The sequence below is a fragment of the Cheilinus undulatus genome, linkage group 3 (assembly GCF_018320785.1).
Source record: "Cheilinus undulatus linkage group 3, ASM1832078v1, whole genome shotgun sequence".
In the NCBI taxonomy this organism is placed as follows: Eukaryota; Metazoa; Chordata; class Actinopteri; order Labriformes; family Labridae; genus Cheilinus; species Cheilinus undulatus.
In genome coordinates this window covers 10,303,790-10,324,300 of record NC_054867.1, presented here as the reverse complement: position 1 = coordinate 10,324,300, position 20,511 = coordinate 10,303,790, and the positions used below count along the sequence as shown (strand labels likewise).

The window sequence follows — 20,511 nt, the reverse complement described above, 5'->3', positions numbered from 1 at the left end:
GGTGGGGTGTGAGAGGTCATTTACCAAAAATCATAGAAATTTAAAGAAAATCCAATAGTGTTTTGATGACCATAAAATACTTGGTTACATGTTATTATCTTAAGACTCAGGAATAAACATGGACAGAAGTTTTAACTCGTATCACCTTTTTATCATTTATTTTGTTTGATGTACAACAGTTTAAGTGGCGTTGCATTAAAAAGTGAAACTCAAGTAAACATTCTATTCTTGATTTATTAGTGTCTTCAGGGACATGGATGCTACTTATATTCATGTATATTTACACTGACAAATACTGTATTAAAAAATTTTAAGTGACTTTGTCAATGTCTGATTAAAACAAAACAAACTGCATTGATTAACTATGTTAATTCAACTGAAAGCAAGCATTTGGATTAAAAATTCCTGATTATAAAATAAAAATAATAAAATGATACAAATATAGATATATTCTATTATATAGGCTAATAAATATTATTTTTTCATATACATCATCTATTTTAATATTATATAAACATATATAATAAAATATATCTATGTATATTATAATAATTTATAAATAACGATAATTGATAAAATGTAAATGTCTCAGTCTCCTGTTATGATTGTACCAGGGTTTTGGTCGGCGCAAAAACATTTTCAGGTCTCAAACTGGTGAACAGCACACTGAAGTCTGGGAATGACTGGGCTAACAGATTTAACTTTGCTTTACATTGTTTTTTACACAAGAAACAGTGTGTTTACCTTCACAACACTCAGTAAAGTTAAGTGACTTTTAACATAAAATTGTTCAGTTAAATAGATCGCTTCCCAAATTAAGAGTAAGGCTGACTTATTTAAAAAAAAAAAAAAAAAACTTGTGATTTTTTTTTCTTCCAGTATTGCGACTAAATATTCAATTATTTTGAGGTTCCACAAGTTATGTACTTTTAAACAAACATGAGCAACATATCATATTATAACCAACATTAGATAGGTTAAACTAGGGTTAAACTACTTAGAAAAAAATCCCAAAAAATAAGGACTTTTTTAATCTATAAAAATTAACACTTGAACATTGCAATGATGTGTAGAGCATAACATTACTAATCAAAAAAATATTTAATTGGTATTTTTACACATGTCAGGTGTGAAAAAATATTGCATCTGGGATTTAGTAAAAATAAATAAACAAAAGTGTTTACTTTAATGGGAAAAAATGCTGATCAAAACAGAAACATCTGGTAATGACCAAATTTCAGGACAAAGCAAGTTTAACACAGAAGTATGAGCATATATAATCTCTTTAATCTTGGGAAGTTAAAATTGTGATTGAAATTTGAAACTGATTAATGATCCAGCACTAATGCCTGCTTTCTTCTATTTCTGTTACTTGTTGGTGTTGAGCAAACAGCTTTTAGATTGACATCAGCCTCGTCTGGCAGTAACACTGTATTATAACCAGGCATCACTAAAAACAATAAAGAGTATATTTAAGAGGAGTAAAGTTGCATGAAATCTTCCATTTTGTTTTAACAAATGATTGAACATTCTAAAACTGTTGCCCATCTAGTTTGTAATTACAATTATTGAAAGTCAAAGGAAAGAATATTGATCAATTATTTAAATATTTCTAAAGAAAGATGTCACACGTCTTATTTCCTGTGGATAATCTTTCTTTTATAACATCACAATGAACATTTTTATGTTTATTGACTCTTACTCAACTAGTAAAACAGTAAAAGTGAGACTTTCTTGGTCTGTCGTAAGGTAGTTTTACTTTTGCATCACTGGTACTAATGCAGCTGCAAATTCACATTAGAGTGTGTGTGTATATAATATTAGTGAGCTTTTGTGTTTGTCTCTGTGTGCCAGGCTATAAAGTGTCAAGTAAATGTGTCAGGCAGGTGATGACAGTGTCCCTGAACACCAATCAACTTCATTTGGACTGGAAAGACGGCCAGCAGCTCCATGTCCAGAGTTTGGATGAAGACTAGCACTGAAGCATGTATGTCTGTTAGTGTGTGCTCTAAGTGTGTTCTAAAGGGATTATAAAAAAGATTTTCCCTCCTGTTTTTAAATCATAAATATTGACTATCTTTATTGTGTCTTCTAAGAGAACTCTAAACTGGGCATCTGAAAGAGGATTTAAGAGTAATATGTCTTTAAACCTAAGAGAACATGTGGATTTTAATACCAGATTGTTTCTCTTCAGACTGAAACCACGTTCAGCTTGCCTTTGATGTCTTAAACATTCAGCACACTTGTTTATTCCCTTTGAAATCATTGAATCTCTTCTGCACTTACTTTCAAAGAACTCGTCATAATTGATTCTCTCTACACAGCATGTGTACATCCGCAAGGCAGCAATCTTGATTTTCTGAGGAAAGAAGACAGGAGAAAAGAAAAAGTTAGAACCTTTGATCAACAAACTATTGAAGGGTTTGTGTTATTCTTTTCACCATTCCTTATTCAGTATCAATAAGAGATTCAGTAAGTAGGACCTGCAGTATCGAACATGCATGTGCAGAGGGGGGAGTGCTTAAACATCTGCCACTTCATTCCCTGACATCTAAAGTAGGGCTGGGCAATTAATCGCAAAGTAGATTAAATTTCAATATGGCCTGCTGTAATTTTCAGATCGCAGAAGGTGCAAAATTTCTTTAACCTGAAATTTGCTAAGAACTTTTTTTGCAGCAGAGATATGGTACATTAACTATCATGCAATCATTCTAGTGCCTTTTTTTCAGAATAGTGTACAGAAAAATCCTATTTTCTTTATTTTTGTATGTTTTTCAGTTCAGTTCAAATTTGTGAAATGAGTGAAATGAGTGAGTTTACTCTAACATTGCGTTGGTTATAATGTAGAATGAGCTATTGCTGGTTTTTGTTGTAAAATGCAAGAGATGAGGAACTTAAGAAATATCACATATTAAATCACAATTGCAATATTGGGTAAAAAAAAAAATGGCAATTAGATAATTTTCCCAAATTCTTCAGCCCTAATCTGAAGTGCTCCTCACCAGGACGACTTCTTAAATGTAATTTTATTTTATTTTGAAGGGTCACGTATTAAGGCCTGGTTTTGCAAATGACTAATGATGAAATTGCCGTTTTTAATGTGTAAGTTTAGCTACTCTGTATGCCTTATTGATTGCCGAAATGCTTTTAAGCTACTATATGCATCTGGAGAGCCTAAAACAAATTTTCCCCACTGGTGGTCAGTGAAGATTTTATTGTCTTCTTATTCTGTTCTAAAGTCATTATGCAAGAGGTACTACAAGCTGGCCGCTGATAGTTGGCGTCATATGATAATCTTCGCCCAAGGGCACCTGTTGCATGTCAGATGCAGCAGAGAGACACCCAGAGAAACGAGAGATTGCTGTACATCAGCGGTTATTTCTAATGCTGCTGATGTTTACAGCACCATTAATAACCACTTTTATTTATCTTTAACTTTAATTTACACATGTAGTGTCTGCAATCCAAAACAATACTTCATCCTAAAAGACACATGCTGTTCTTCCTCTTTATACCTGTGAAAGACAGAAAATAGGCTGCAGAAAAGCAGCTAAGTTTCCTCATTGATACCCTAAAGATAAAAGGAGATCACTGAGTGGCATTAAGTTAATTTCAACCACCCTCAATTTACCAATGCATTGTTGTATGTGTAGTTTGCCTAATTAATTTTTTACCTGCTATCCCTCTGAAGGTCATTAATCATGCCTGACAATGAAAAAGCTGTAGTTTATGGGCTAGATTTGATACTCCTCCATAATGTCTTGTTCAGAATTCCCAGACATTTCAAGCATTCTTCAGCTTACTGGTCAAACTGCACCATTATAATCATTAAGTTTCTGTGCTGAAACACTGCCAATTAATTTGCGACAACGATTTCTGTCTTTCTCTTTAGGTAGCTTTGGGTTACATTATCACAAAAGATATGGTTTTCCTTTAAAGCTTCAGTACTTCCTCATACTGTCTTTCATCACATTAACAGTTTAGTTGTTTTAAAAACTTAAGAGTACCAGAGTTTCAGTCAACCTTTGGTCAACTGATGTGAAGTAACTGAGAATATTTTGTGCACTTTTGGTTAGGTCTGTGATGTTAATAGTGTTGATGTTGGCAGAATGACCCTAGTACACCACGCAAATTAACTTGAACAACTCCGTGAAGAAATCAAAACTACAGACGTCAACAGGAGCCTCTGAGAAAACAGGACATGAGGTCAGAGACGTGTGAGTGCTGCTGCCAAACTCTGCCAGGCGGACGTGTCGCCAAGCTCTACACGCCACGACGACGCACATTCCTCTGCATACACGCCACCTCGTTGAAAACCATCAACATCACCAAACCTCGCTGCAGCTGTAAATGTTTATGCTCCACTGATGTGTGAATTCTTGGAAACAGATTCACTACAAGGGTGTGATGCAAATAACAGTCACAACCCTGAACAATATTAACTGCCTTTTTATGACTCGATTTAACATTTGGCTTTCTGCTTTCTGCTCAATCTGCCAGCAGGCTAATAGGCATGCAGGTTTACATATCTTTATGAATTTATGGACGTGTTAACAATCAACAGACTGTAAAATGGTAATGCATGATGCAATATGAAGAACATGTTTTTCCACACTAACGGTGTTCTTTTAGGCATACTGACCGAGTAGAAATTGTATTTTAAAAAATGTGTACTGCTACAAATGAAAAGTTTCCCACCCTGTTATCATTTCATAAACATTAGAAGCCTGTGTATCTGTATGAGGAGACTTCTCCCTCATCTTGGATTCTCTTTTCTCTTGTAAGAGGTGTTACTGGAAGTCAACCTTTGTGAAGCTGTAAGGAGCAGCCAATGAACAAGGGCATGCAGGGACACAAAAACAATGTATAGCAATGACTTTACAGCACTTTTGCTGTAGATGTTGATTCATACGAAGAGTAACCTCTTTTCAAGTTCAAGTATGAGCACTAATATTTAAATCAAAATTATAAATTCTCATTGAAAAATCATCAAAATACTTAAGATTTGCCATTTGCATCTGTGCAAACCAAATGTGTTTCCTATACACACACCATCTCTTATTGTAAAAGACACCAAGTGTCTCCTATGTAAAAAGAGGCCGAGTCAAGTAGAGCTGACTCAGCACAAATGTTAGATTGGAACTTTGCGAGATGGATCTGCCTGTTGAGTCTGGCAAATCCATCCAGTTTGCAAGGTCAGTGGCAAGTGGCTGTGTTACAGTACAGACACAGGGTTTGACTGGGATTTTGAGCCTGAAATGATAAAAAAAATATTAATAGTCAGCTTAACTGATTCATAATTCCAGTGTCAATGGGGGGAAAAAACAGAATTTCATTTAACCCTTTACCTACGGAGCCAGTGGCAGCATTGTGTCCAGAGTATTATTACCATAACTCTGTTAAAATTTGTCCAATTTGAAAAATTCCAACGGTGTTGGAAAGCTGAGAATTGTGGGCATGCGCACATATATGGTTCATTATGGTACTCGCAACCATATAACGTGGGCATTCATAACAATACACCTGAAGTTTGGAGAGACAGCTACACGGATTCTCAACACCGTGACTCCTCGAAACTTTTCTCAATTTAAAAAATTCCAATGCTGACAGAGAGCTGAGAATCTGTGCTTTCTGGCAATATATGATGTGTGGTATATATATTATGGTAATGTCGAACAGCACAGTGAAAACGGCAGCTTTGGCAGAAGACAAGTGAGAAAGGAGAGTGAAGAAAGAGAGTAAAAGGAGAGCGAGTGAGAGTGGTGTTTTGTTTTCAAAAAATAGCGTTAGATAGTGGTATTGTGTGTCTGTGTTTTATTACACACATTTATAATGTTGGGAAGACCATCAAGAACGGTAAAACAGCCGCTACGGTTCATAGAGGAGGACAGGAATTTGGAGGATGCATCTTCTGAACTGAGGTAGGTGAAGAGCATATATAGTTCTCTTTTGCACACCCAGAGTCCTAGACTCAAAAAAATGACTGGTGATTGTTCTAAACATGTATAGGTTCACATTTCAAATGTCCAACCAAAACTTCATGAGCAATACCAAAATTTCTTCTCATAAAAGCCATGAAAAAAAAATACATTTTTCTGATTTTTCTTCTTTTAAACTGCTGTCAATTCCATATAACGTGCAATAATCATTAACCAGATGTTGAAAAGTCAAGTTCAAGTACTCCTGGGAAAAGGGACCAAAACTCTCAGACTTAGGGCATTTCCTGACTATTTTACAGCCACAATAACAAAATATGTCCAAATCACCATTTTAAGCCTCAGTAGGTAAAGGGTTAACCTTTATTTAAGTCTCGAAAATCATTGAGGTTTCCCTCATTTATAATGATGTCGAGATACAATCAGACACAAAAACAAACAAACAAACAAACAAAAAGAAGAATAATACTCAGTTAAAACAATCACATAATGAAGTGAAATGATTTGAGAGCATTTCATTAAATTGCCCAAGAGAAACTAAGATGCCAATCTCGAGAGTTTCCTGTAAATTGTTCCACATTTTAGAGCATAAAAGCTAAAAGCTGATTTCCCAAATTCAGAGTAAACCCTTGGGACCTGCAGCATTAAACAGTCAGTAGATCAAGTATTATAATGTCCAGCGGTCCAGTTCAGCATAGATGTTATATATGAAGGTGTACGTCCAATCAGGGATTTATAAATGAAAACATCCAAGTGTTTATCACGCCTCTGTGAATTTGACCATTTCGCTGGCTAATCACAGGCATCCCTGCTTTAAGTGACTTCATATGGTGGTTTTTAGAAGTTAACACACTTTTAAAGTAGTATGTGCACTGATATAGACTTATCTGGGTTTGTTCAAAAGTCTCCTTCATTCTCTGAGAAGTATTCTGACTCAGGCTCATATTTCAACCCCCTGCTGGGAGGTCAGAGCTCTTCGGTTCTTCTCTGACCACCACACAAAGACACAAACACACATTAACACTGGAGTCATATAGCTGTCCTGTAAATGCTGACTAGCAGCAGCTCTCTGTTCACTGACAAACACTGAATTAGCTCATCATCCTCTCTGTAGGAGGTAAACTGAGACCAGACACTTGGCATTGAGAATCCCATTTAAGAATCTATTGACTGGGTTATTTTTCTATAAATAACTTACTACACTCCTGCCCCTCTGGCCTTTATCCTCATTCTTCCTCGTCTGTTCTCCTATCTATTCCTCCCTTCCTTCAATGTAGCCCTTGGGGTGTTGACATATTTTTACTCAACTAACAGGTCAAATAAGGGCTAAAGGTGTAGCTGCCGTTGTGTTTAAACATGTTCACACAGGGCTGCCTGTGGCCTTAGCTTTATTATACGATATACATCTTTAAAGCACAGTGAAAGCTATCCTAAATGTACACAAAATCTTCAGGTCAAAATGGCTTTTCACTGGAAACAGGGCTGGGCTACTCTAGATCCGGGATGTGCATGATCAGGTGAATGAACGACAAACTGTAAACACCATCACCCACTGCAAGCCAAGGCTGTAACTCTAATGAAAAGCTGATGCTATAATACTCGGCTACTATGGCCATTTTTGTTACCAATCAACAGTGAAATCCTGTCTAGTATCACCATCAGCAGTCAGAGAACTGAGCATTGTGTGCGCAGTCTGTGTGTATCACTGCATAGCCCATAGACTACAGTTGACACTGTTACATCACAGATACATCAGCATGACTCTCCAGGCAGATGCTAAACTATGTAAGACAGATCTTAAGTGAGTATTTCCCTTCTATTAGCAGCCCCTCATTAAACTTGGAAGACTGACCATATCAATTAAAAATAACTTTGAGCACTGCTTGATATGATGGAAAACATGTAAGTAACACAAAATTCAGCATCCTTCAGCCCTAGTTCCAAATATCAGTCAAGCTCAGTTCAGCATTATGGAGATGTTCTTTAATAAGTATTCTCTAAAATGTTAGAAATGTTATGATAAGGTGCTAGTTCAGCTCTTTTTGCATGTTATTTCTCATCTTAACATCTCTAATTTCTATCATCACTCACCCATTTGTTGTATTTAAGAGGTCCAGTGAAGCCCATGGCCTCAATGAGCTTTGTGAAGGCCCCGACTTCTTCCTCTGTGTGCTGGGGCGTCTCCTTCACGCTGTAGAGCTGATGAGATTGAAAACACAAAGAACAGTAAAAGAGATGTTCACAGGATAGATGAGAGTGTAAGAAAAAAGGGAAAAAGGGCAAATAATATACAGAGGGATTAAAAGAAAGGTGAGATAAAGCTGTTCTAACGGAGCAGAATAAGAGAAGAGAAATAAGTGAAACCAGCCTTAACTAAAGTGACAAAACCCTTTAAAAAGTCTTTTAATTCCCTGTATTCAGGCTGTACAACCCTCATTAAATCAACAGCACACACAGTTTCAGTATGACAACACACACCTGGGGAGCATGGCCTTTACTGACCATGCAGCTGTAGAGTAAATTAATATACTGACCTATTCTGAGCTGCATGTTGTCTTCATGCTTTGACAGTTTTATTACAGTCACCATGACCCCGGTTACTCTTCATTAGTGCTCGCAGAAGTTTGGCTTTAAAATGACTTCACTAACTTTTTCTTCTGAATTTTTCCATTACATATTTTCTACACTGATGATGATGCTAATTGCTAAAAACAGCATAGTATTACAGCATATATGGACTGTTCTGACTGGTCTAAGAGCTGTAAACTTCAAACAGCACAGCTAGGAGGTATACTGAGACAGTAAAGCATTTTGACTCATTGATTTTGTCCTCTGATACAAAACGTACTCCTTTTACTGCACTGATACTTTTATTGTTTTTATTCAGTCAGTTGACTTATTAATTGCATCTAATATCAGTAGGGGTGCACCAATTGCAATTTTCTGGCCGATCACTGATCTTTAAAAAAGCCTGACCTGCCGATTCCAATTTTTTTTATAACTGACAGCATACATCTTCAATGGTCCAACCTTATTTTACTGAATAACATTGAACAATACCTATGAAACAATACAAACTTGTTGTTTTAACTGCACATGAGCTAGTTCTCTCAAATATAAATGAAAAGTTTAAAGCATTGCTGTCCAAACTACTAAATTATATCAGTTCCTTTAGTCTTTCATTTTTCACATTTTAGTAGGTAGAGGCATATGAAACCGATCTTATCCACCGATCTTATTTACAAGGATCGGCCGATCGCCGATCTCCTAAAATTAAGGAAATCAGCGCCGATACTGATTTTGGCCAATCGATCGGTGCACCCCTAAATATCAGTATTGTTTAAATCCTATTCTATCTTTTCAGCTAACATACTGTACTCTACAAAAACTGTTTAATTTATGAATGAGCTTTAAACTTGCTTTACTGTAAATTTCATAAAGCTCTTCTTGTGTTGTTATCAACATGACTGATTCTATAAGCATCTTACAGGAGAGAGCTTAGTGCTCCTGTCTTCAATTTAATTTAGATTTTGATTCTCGTTATCATCTCATCATCAAACGTTAGTAGAATGGTGCAATGAGGGCTGCTGGCATTTCCAGATCTGTCTGGATCAGTGACGGAAAAGAAATGGTGACATTTCCCAAAACACAAATTTCAGAATGATCCAAACCTGTACAGCAACTGGAGGAAAGTATTCTATCAACTAAAGTCTTAAGTCGTATCCATTTCAGTCCTGCAAAGACCAGTCCAGGGGACACCCCCTCAGCTGCTTTAGCAGCATGTGGGCTTCAAGGCTTCTTACGTTCTTATTTCTCAGCATGCACTATCAGGGTTCAGCAGCTTAAGGATCAACAACATGGCACAGACACAGGTGCAGCAGCTCTTAAGAAGATGCTAGAAGTGGGGATGAAGTAATTCACTAAAGCAGGGGATCCCAGCCTGGAGTCTGGAAACCCCTAAAGATGGCCACAAAGATCTCAGGGGGGCACAAGGATCTGCCTGCTATGAGTTTGTCATTTACAGATTTACAGATACTTACTTAAATCATCATGAGTTGCTGAACACAAAGGTCTTTTGCTAGGAAAACGTGTTGACATATTCTCTTTCAGTGTTTACTTAGCCACTCTGAGTGCTAACACAGAAACATGTCAGTGCATACTGCTCAGCATGGTGCCAATATCACTGCTCCAAGCAACCAATCATTTACTTGATGGGACAGGATTAGTCGCCTGGGTAAAAGAGGTAACTAATGATGCACAATATTATCCATTTGATACTGGCATTGGCACATAGCTTAAAAACCGATATGTAAATGTTGGCTGCATGTACGAATAACCTTAAAGAGTTTAAGGCAGAACTAATAGACTTATGTCAATGTAAGTCTTCTTTGTTCATCCTCATTTGTTAATATTTCAAGTGTGATGTAAGTCTGAACTATATCTATTTATCGGTATCAATAACAGCACTGGCTAACTAGAAAATAACCCTAATATTGGATATCAGCAAAAATCCAATACTGTGCATCCATAGATAAAACAGAAACTGGCAAGAAGATTCACAGAGAATAAGTGAATTTGTGAAAATCACCTGTGTGTTGTGGTTGATGTTTGTTTAAAAAAAAATTGGATGGAAAAAAAAAGTCAGGACTGGCATGATGTGTATTGTTTTTAATAATATTACTCATGATATTCTCTCTCCTACTGTTTGATTCAAATATTATTTGGTTTAAAAAGTCTGACAAAATCCTAATAACTAATAGAATCAGATCATGATACTTTTGGGATTGCAATCCTTCTGAATTGCAATCTAACTGAAGTGGCAACCAAGAATCATCCACAACTCATAATGGGACTAATACTGGCCTTGCACCAGAGGACTTTGCTAAAACTTTAGGAAGACTTTAAAAAGACTAACACCTGAGACCCTCTCATATCTACAGACAATTTGTCAGCAAGTTTTTTTTAATCACAGAGGTTTTCTGAAGACAGGGGGCCACTAACTAAAGGATCAGAATAAGATTCCATTTGAGATTATTTCCCATCAAGTATCTTGTGGAAATTCACAACAACTTTTGGGCAGCAAACAAGGTGGAAAAGGAGATCACATATGAGTATTTATCTCCTATAACCTGTTGTTTTTAAATCATTTAAATGGAGTAGAAACGAAAGGAAAGTTGATAACTGAAGCAACCTTGCAAGTTACTGCAACAACCAAAGAACTTTCCCGCTCACAAGTCAGAGTAAAAATATACCGTTAGAAAATGAGGGTTGTCTCTCCACAGAAACAAACTGATCAGGCTCTAACTTTGAAAAACCCAATGGAGGTTTACTGCACCAGTCATGCCAACCTGGAATGAACTGACAGGCAAGATACATGGACGGAGGTGCAGAGATGCAAGATCAGACTAAAGACTTAAGATAGTATCAAACATGTTTGATATTGTCGTGATACAAAGACTGAAGAAAGGCTGCCTTAAATTGCTTGGATTGAGTTTTATGAACACTTTACATTTAATGAGGAGAATCCTTTCTTAACCTGCCTTTATCTAATTTCAGTTTTAAAACTGTTTTCCCCTGACTTAATTATTTGTGTTCTTTTGTGATTTTATGCCTTGACTAGTGGAACCTTGAGCACTTTAACCATTTGTACTGTTTTAATCATTTTTTATCCCTTGTTTTAGTAGGTTTTAAATAGTCGTCCCTCTCTTTATTGTTTTGTTTCATGTTACTTATATTCTGTGATCTGTTTGTCATCATGGGTGTTACTGTTGCACTGGCTGCAAAACAAATCTACCTACGAGTACAAATAAAGTAATCTGAACTTGAACCTGAACCTGACCTGCCAATGTGTGCAGCAAAGAGTTCTCTTTTTTGTTTCCTTGGTAGAGTTCTCTGAAATACAGGTAGTGTAAATCCTCTCCTGAAAGTTGTGTTGATTTAATGACTGACAATGTATTCACTCCAATTTTAATGGCTAGAACAAGTAAAAAAAAAAAAACATCAAAGTGTTTGGAGAAGTTGCAACATGCTTTACAACTGTCCTCTAAACCCTAATCATAAAATATTCAAGTACTAATGGATGTTACTAAAAGATGAGTCAAGGTAAGCACATTAAGGCAGGAAGAAATTCAAAGTTCATACTGTCTGTGTGGCAGCTCAAAGAGGCAGCCAACGTTCACCAGAAAAGCAGCAGGAGACTTTGCCCATGGAGCCACAACAAGATTATGCAAAGTATTTGCCACTAGGGTGGCAAATCTTCATTATAAAAAACTCATCAACTCATCCTAGCACAGGGATAAAGTGTGGTTTTTGTTCATTCTGAGGAAACAGCGTAGATACGCATGGAACGCACTGTGAATTCAACATTTCAATAGTGCTAACCCAATAGTGCTACATCCGTGCGTTTAAACTCTGTCAATGTCAGGAAACCTTACCTGTGTGTTCATGTGCAGTGAGCGACATGGTGTTAGACAGGGGGAGGGGACTCTGGCCAGGTGGCAAGCTGCCAAAGCTCGAGCAAAAGACGCTTCTTGACTTAACACCTGGATGGAGATGGAGACACAAAAGAGAGAAGGAGAAAGAGATGTATTACTAAGAGAATGACATAATCAATTTCAATTAATTTATCCTCCTCTGTACATCACATCAAATTCCTGTTATGACTGCTTAAATGCCCAGTCAGTACTGGTAAAAATGATGGTTGCAATACTTTTTATTTCAGGTAAAGTGACATTTACTGTCACGTAGAAGCAAACCAGTATGATTGATAAAAGGTAACGTGAATTATATCAATCTTTGCAGTAAGTTATCAGGGGTCAAACATGTATTTGTTATGATAGTAACAGCTGTATCTGTAATCCAAGTTACTTAAAGTCCAGTGTTTTAGTTTCCATAGTCAGTGATGGTTTGGGGTGCCACGTCATCTGCTGCTGTTGGTCCACTGGTCTTTATCAAAGCCCAGAGTCAACGAAGAAAGAAGGCTAATATGATGATGTATGCAGATGATACAACAGTCTATTTTGCTGGAAGAACTATAGAGGAATTAAATGAAAATTTATGTGCTGAAATGAAGTTGGTTTCAGAGTGGGTCAGCGGTAATAAACTTATTTTAAATGTGGCTAAGACCACCAGTATGGTTATAGGATCAAACTATTTATTGCGCTCAAATCCAAAGCTTGATGTAATAATTAATGATCAACATATCAAACAGGTGAATGAAGTTAAATTATTAGGAATTATCATAGATCATACATTGTCATGGGACTTGCATGTTAAGAGGATAATAACCAAAATTGGAAACATTCTTTCAATGATTAGGAGATGCTCTAAATATCTAACAACAAAAACCACCAAACAAGTAATCCAAGCTTTGGCTTTGTCACATATGAATTATTGTGCAGTTGTTTGGTCTAATACCTCACTAGCCAACATTAGAAAATTACAACTTATACAAAATAAAGCAGCACGTGTTGTACTTTCCTGTGGAATGAGGACAAACATTTGTAAAATGCATGTAAGTCTCTGTTGGCTGGATGTTAAGAACAGACTGACATATTTGTTGATGGTATTCATCAGAAATATAATCACAACAAAGATGCCAAACATTTTTTATAGAAAATTATCATTTTGTTATGAGACACGAGTACTCAACTCAACAGGCTGCTGGTGGTTATTTTATCTTACCCAGATCACTTTCTCAACGTACAGTAATATACAGAGCTATGATGGAGTGGAATGCCCTTCCAAATTACGTTACACAACAGAAAAACATGGCAAATTTTAAAATAAAGCTAAGAGATTATTACTCTACTCATAATTTCATCTGTTAGTGCTCCCCAAGAAACTGTAGGGGTACCACTTGGGCCCATATTATTTTATTTTATTATTATATTATATCGTATTATATTATATCATCACTTATGGTGTTGCTCCAATTTAAATAATTATGTATGCTTTTGTTTTTTGTTCTTAGTGTTGGGTCAGGGCATCTTTTTTGTGTGACATATGTGTTGCAATGATTCAATTTTGGAGCTTGTAATTTTGGATTTCAGTGTTCGTCTTGAGTGTTATGTGTGTATTGGTATATTAGTGTGTGTCCTTATAGGTATTTTCTTCTGTATGTAGTTTGTGTCACTCATGGAAATTGAAAAGACCCCAGGAAGAATAGCTGCTGCCTTGCAAAAGCTAATGGGGATCTAAATAAACAAACAAACGCTGTCAGCTATCTACCAGGAGATTTTAGAGACATGCATGCTTCCATGTGCTGAGGAGATACTGACTTCCTCTTCCCCTGCCAGTGAAGCCAGAAACCTGGTATTCTGACCATCGTATTGCTGTGTTTGATTGGCCAGCCAACTGACCTCACCTGACCTGAGGAAATGTCAAGAGGAAGATGAGAGACACCAGACTCAATGATACAGATGAGCTGAAGGCTGCTGTAAGAGCAACCTGGGCTCACTAACACCCCAGTAGGACCACCAGCCGATCGGCTCCATGACACCCTGCATTGATGTGGGAATTCATGGAGAAGAAGCCCCAACCAAGTACTGAGTGCATAAATTTGTAGAATTTTCTAGAAATTTACTATTTCTGCATTTTATGTGCTTTGTTTGGATTGGCTTTATGTAATATTATAATACTCTGAGGAGCTGTATATTTCATTTTCTTGAGCTTTTAAGTTGGTATCAATGATATCAGTATCGGCAGATGTGAAAACTTCTGCTGGTATTCACAACCATATATAGGCTAAAGCTTTTTAATCTTACCTGACACACCAGATAGACTACCAATGTATCCATTGCATGGATATATTTCACATTCACCTGGGAAACCTCCCATAGAAAGCATTTATGAAGGGCAGGACTTCTAAAAAAAATTCCCTAAGGGTCACTGGATGAACTTTCCATCTGTCACATTTTCTTATGGGCCAATCAGAGTGACATGACAAATGAGGTTATACACATGCAGCTCTGGTAGTAACCTGCATTTGACAGGTAAATTTACTCACTTATGAGTGTATTTATAACCAGCCATTCCCAAAGCTGGAGTCAAAACACGGAAGAAATTCTGCTGGAGTAAAACTTTAACCACCCCCTTTCAAGTTTTATTCAGCGGCTATCACTCACGGACGGTCACGGCTGCAGCTCATTAGGTGTCCCAGCTGCAGATAATCCTTGGCAATCAAGATCTCTTCACCTGGTGATGAACTTTCAAACACCTACGTACTACAGCACCTTATCAGGTAACCTGGCTCCTCTTTAACTTTTAATCTACTGTCTTACTCCATTTTGTCCTCTTTGTTTCAGTGTCTCCATCTTTCTGCCAGTGATTCTGCCAACCACAGCCAGGACACCATCATTTGCATTCTTGTTGTCTAATAAAGTTCTTTAAATTTGCTGCCTCATCTCATGCTCTGCTCCTGGGTTTTTGTCCTATCTTCATCACAACTGTTTCTTAAATATTAAGCCACTATTTCTGATACTGATATACATATAGGCAAGAACCCCTCTTTTGTTGGTCTCTGTTAATAGGTGGAAAGGTAGCAGAATTATCTTTTAAGAGAAAAAATGTAGCTCTATATAGAGAGGAACATCAATCTATCTAGGGTAAGATACAGCTCTACATAAGCGTTACCCAATTCTACATGGAGAAGAAATTGTTCCATAATGAGTGGAGAACCTTTCTATAATGAATGAGAAACAGCTCTGAAAGGACTAAGTGCAACACTGTATTGAGTTGATTGCTGTAGAGTTGTTTCTTTTTGTTCATCATGGAGTACATAATCATCATTTAGGGTTAAACACAAACACTTTTTTTAGAGTAAAAAACAACACTGATTAATCTGCAAGCAAAGTAAACCTTACTCCAAATGGACTGGGACCAAATTTTTTATTTTTCAGAGTAAAATTTTATTCAATTTGAGTAAAATTGACTCAGGTAAATTTACTGTGTAAATGCATCAAGAGGAAAATGATATGGAGCACTTATCCTCAAACAGATATTATGGTATGCATGTGCTAACGTAAATAAAATAAAATGTACACATTAGTTCTCGAAGGGAGAAAAGTAGGGATTCTTGTAATAGATGATGCAGAGATAAGAAGCAAATGTTCTCCTGTTGGTAGGCATCAGGATTCAGTCCTAGTTTTGCTGAATCATGGTCGTAGGCCTTTTTGGATGTGTAGTTAGTTATGTCATACTACAAGACCATTTGTCGTTCCCGACAAGCAAAATCGGGCCAGAGATATAACGATGAGCTGTGACATTACAATAGGGTCAAAAACTGACTGAATCCGTGTAGTCGGGGCTGGCCTTCAGTCTAGTCTTTCTCAGGGAAAAAAGGCAGTAGATAAACATTTTTACTCATAGTTTTAGTCAACAATATTAACACTGGTCTAGGCTTTGTTGATACACCATCTTTAATGTGTTAAAATTAGTAGTACCAATCTGATGCACCAGTAGTGTAAGATGTACTTAGTAACTTAATAGACTGGGGGGAAAACAACAGCCACATCAGTGGCTGACAAACAAGATAGCTGATTATTGTCCAAAATTTCAAGCCAGCTGATCAGGTTTCAGAGGGGCCCTGGCTGGCCCATACAGCTAGATCTGCCTCTAGTCAAGATGAAAATGATGCTCCTTGCAGCAGGGCGGGGAGATGCTGACAACTCATCTCCACATTTAGACTCAAAACAAGAGGAAACTGCATGAGGTTGACACACTTTATAGTGGTGTTGGTCCTTTGAAATGATTAGCATTACAGGCTTTGTAAATGGGGACCTTGAGACAGACCAGATGGAAAAGCAGAGGAAGGTTGTTTTTGTCCACTGTAATCTGTCTGCTGTTAAATAACACTTCCAATCACCCTACTATCTCAACTTAGTCATGCAAAATGAATAATTCTTCTTGTCAAAATGTTTGTTTACAGAATTAGCACAGCAGTACCATCTAGTGTCAAAACTAAAAGATATGGTAGAGTTGAGCAGAAGCTTCATGGTCTACTGTGGGCCATATTCAATCTTATTTCCAGAATTTGCAGTGGGCTAATAAAAAATGCATCACAGGCCGCATCTGGCCCCTGGTTTATAGTTCGAACACTTTTACCCCCCATAATCTAAAATTTTGTTCCTGTTCATAAGAACATGCTTGTGTGACAATACTCAGAGCAAATTTTACTATTAAAGAGTCGAGACAATAATATGCTTATTGTTAACCACTTCAGCTGAACATAAACAACTCTGGTGCTAGGGTTTTCATGAATTATACCTTCTAACTGTCCCACTTCATCAAGTCTGTCAAACCGAATTTAACCCAGTGGTTATACTGGGAATTGAACCATTCATAAATATGACATTGTTTGGTATATATTTGTGAACTTTTATAAACTGTGAGTTCAAATCCTTAAAGAACACGATGTGTTCAGAGTTTGAGTTAAACTAGGTCAGATGTTATGTGTTTCCACTGAGGACGGTTGGGGGATTGTTTGAGTTAACGTTGACCGACAGTAACGTTTAACGGTTAATCTGTGTGGTCAAGTTCACCTGCACCAACCAGCTGATAACAAACACAGGTACTTCATCCTTTCAGAGTCACTTCTTTATGACATGGAGGTGTTTTGTTTCATAATATACTGATGTAATCACTAAATAAAGCATTATAGTTCTACTGTCTTCATGGCCTCATGTTGTCATGTCTTGTGCCCGTGTCTTCACCGTTATCTCCGGTCACATTGAAGTGATGTGTGGCGTTTAAGTTTACTTAGCTTAAATCCTATTAGCCTGCTAAGCTAACGCTAGCAGCCCCATAATTACCTTTCTGTAGTTAGCTCTGGAGGCGGACACGTTCATGTAGTTTCTGACGGCAGACTGCAGCGGCCGCCGATACATGACTCCACTCAGTCCGGACAACACAGCTCAGAAGCGGGCTGCCACTTTATCGCGGCTCCCTTCAATTAGAACCTTCAGGTTTGGTAACGCCAGTCCTTCCCCTCCTCCTCCTCCTCAGCAATGTCAACGGAATCTGTCCGGCGCCCAATTCTGTCCGGGTAGAAAATGGGCTTAGTGTGAAAAGGTCCGCTCATTAATCCTGCATTTTCTGTCATTCTTTAGGGAGGAAACGGGATGAGCACGACATTGAAACATGAAAAATATCGATATTATGAAATGCAAAGAAAGCACATCCTTGTTTTTTGTGTTTGAACTGTTTTATAACTTTATTGTTGGTAGTTTTACCATTAAGGAAAAGCCTCAGGCTCCAAGGAGCATCAAGATACAGTCTAAATAGGTGGGAATCAAGTAATAAGGTCTGCCTATAGGTAAAAAAATACCAATAAGGGTATATAGTGAATTAAAACATCAGAAAGGGCCAAGCAAGTTTACTCACAAAGCAAAATTCACAGCAATTCAAAGTTTTTAAGAAAAAGAAAGAAGTCAGAAGTCATAATAGGCTATATTATAAGGGAAACTCGCAGCTTAAACTCCATTGTTAAACATGTTACACACACAGAGGCTGAGTTACATGCAAACATGCACAAAGAGGATCCCATAGACATGTACTAATAGAGAGATGCTAGAGAGATGGCCTTGCTGCTCTTAGTGAAGTGCTGCCAGGAGCTGTTGGGGTTTCAGTGCATAGCTCAAGGCAAGCCCTTGCACCTCCCAGCTGCCAGGCCAAAGTCCAGACATGGTCCACCCAGGACTTGAACCGTTGACCCTCCAACCCCTCAGCCCAAAAGTTCTTTTTGGATAAAAGAACTAAAGAAAATTATATACAGTGGAAATTGCCAATGTAAAAACTATACACCACTCAAAAAGTTGATTGATATATAAGATTATGCTCACCAAACATAAAAGATGAGAGGATACTGAATGCATATTAATGCAGCAGTAAATAAAAATGGTTTAAGACCTGTTTTAAAAGAGCTACCAGACATAGAAAGGCCTCAGGTTCTCTTGCATCATTAATAGGTGCATTGTTGTTCAGTATATGGCATGCGTTAATACAGAAATATTATGTGTTGCCAAAGAATGGATATTGCACCAGTAAGCATACAGTTTATTTCATATAAATGAATAGTCAGTCCCTGAAAAAATACCTGACATTTTTTAGCTTTTTCAAACTTTATGTTTCATTTTCTTTAAACATGTGAACTTTAATAATATCTGGGATTCACTTGATCAGCTCTTCAGTTCTGTAAATCTAAAATTCCATATTGATAATTTATATTAAATTAATAACAAAGAATCACCTCCATGATAGATTCCAGCAGTGAACAGAATGTTTAAAGCTTGTTTAGTCATTCAAATGTTTGTCTGTCAACAAGCCTTCTTTTACGTTGTAAATTAGACCTACTAACCTATAAATATATTTCAAACTGCACTGATAATCTCACAGCACTTCATATCAGCTGATAAATCATGCTATACTTCATATCACTGATTAATCTGACCAACCTGACTCATTAGCCTGTTGGATAGTTAGAAGCTTGGTGTTAATCTAGCATGCTATCATTTAATCTCTCCAAATCCACTGCAAAAGTTACAAAAGTTACATATTTTTAACATATTTGTGATGCATTCCACTTAACAGGCACAGCAGACATCATGGAGATTCTCATGGCAGTGTTAATTTTGGCTGCAATTTTAAATTTAGTCTTAAAGCACTGCAAATAAAAGCCAGGAAATGGAATCATTTGGAGGCAAATTTTGACACAGCCCTATGCACATCATGAACAATATGCTTATCCAGATAAATTCTTCACATTTTAAAAAACAACTTGTATTGCTAAAGTCTGCAGTGTTTATTTCTATCTTCTGGTAAAACGAGATGCTTAGAAGCAGAAGATAAAATTGGGTTTTTGCCTCTTTCTCCTGCTGTCCATGTATAACAGCCCCTTTACACACAGGTAAGAGGTCAGTGCTGTTTAATGTCACTGTTTCATTCGCTTCGCTGCTCCTTTTTTAGCCATGTTGACTGGAAGAAGAAACTGACTTTTCATTCAGACTATAAACTCAATAACACATTAAGTATGGATAAATCATGAGGATAATATTGATTAAAGGGACACACTCTTGTAGAGAATGAAGCGCGATAACAGACAAAGAATGGAACGAGGACAGAGAAATGGACTAAACAGAAAGTGGGATTGCATAATTAAAGAAGAAACCTGCTGTGTTAGGCATGCCGATTTCTCTTTAAGGTTTTCTTCCTTTCTGCCTATTGTTTATGTTCATGCAAGTGATTTAAAGAACACAAGTTTAGATTTCAAGAGATAAAACCTTTGATTTCCTTTAAAATTATTAAAATGCAGGAAAAGCAGGAGCACTGTATTTAATTCTGTTTCAGTATGCATTGAAAAGTGGTTAAATTTAAGAAGCAGTGAACTTGTATATAACCTTATAAAAATTGCCCAAGGTACACCAGTTCAAAATCTACTTTATTCTAAACTTAAGCTTTGAATAAAATCTTAAAAAGAAAAGGAAAATAGATATAAAACAAAGATGAAAGAGATAAAGTCCTAAAGAACAAGGACTTTCTTTTATTATTTATATTTTTTTGTCTTACAATTTCTGCGAAA

At 36.9% G+C, this 20,511-nt stretch overlaps 1 protein-coding gene across 1 annotated transcript in view; it reads right to left on the bottom strand.

Moving 5' to 3' along the window:
* Positions 1 to 17,958, bottom strand: part of LOC121507063 (ubiquinol-cytochrome-c reductase complex assembly factor 1) — a 31,697-nt gene extending 13,739 nt beyond the window's left edge. Inside the window, exons 1-4 of the mRNA XM_041783206.1 lie at positions 17,747 to 17,958; positions 12,371 to 12,478; positions 8,028 to 8,135; positions 2,287 to 2,359 (exon numbers count right to left, since the gene is read on the bottom strand). Coding sequence (XP_041639140.1) covers positions 2,287 to 2,359; positions 8,028 to 8,135; positions 12,371 to 12,478; positions 17,747 to 17,821 — 364 coding nt within the window. The 5' untranslated portion in view covers positions 17,822 to 17,958. The remainder of the gene's footprint in view (positions 1 to 2,286; positions 2,360 to 8,027; positions 8,136 to 12,370; positions 12,479 to 17,746) is intronic.
* Positions 17,959 to 20,511: the final 2,553 nt, after the last annotated feature.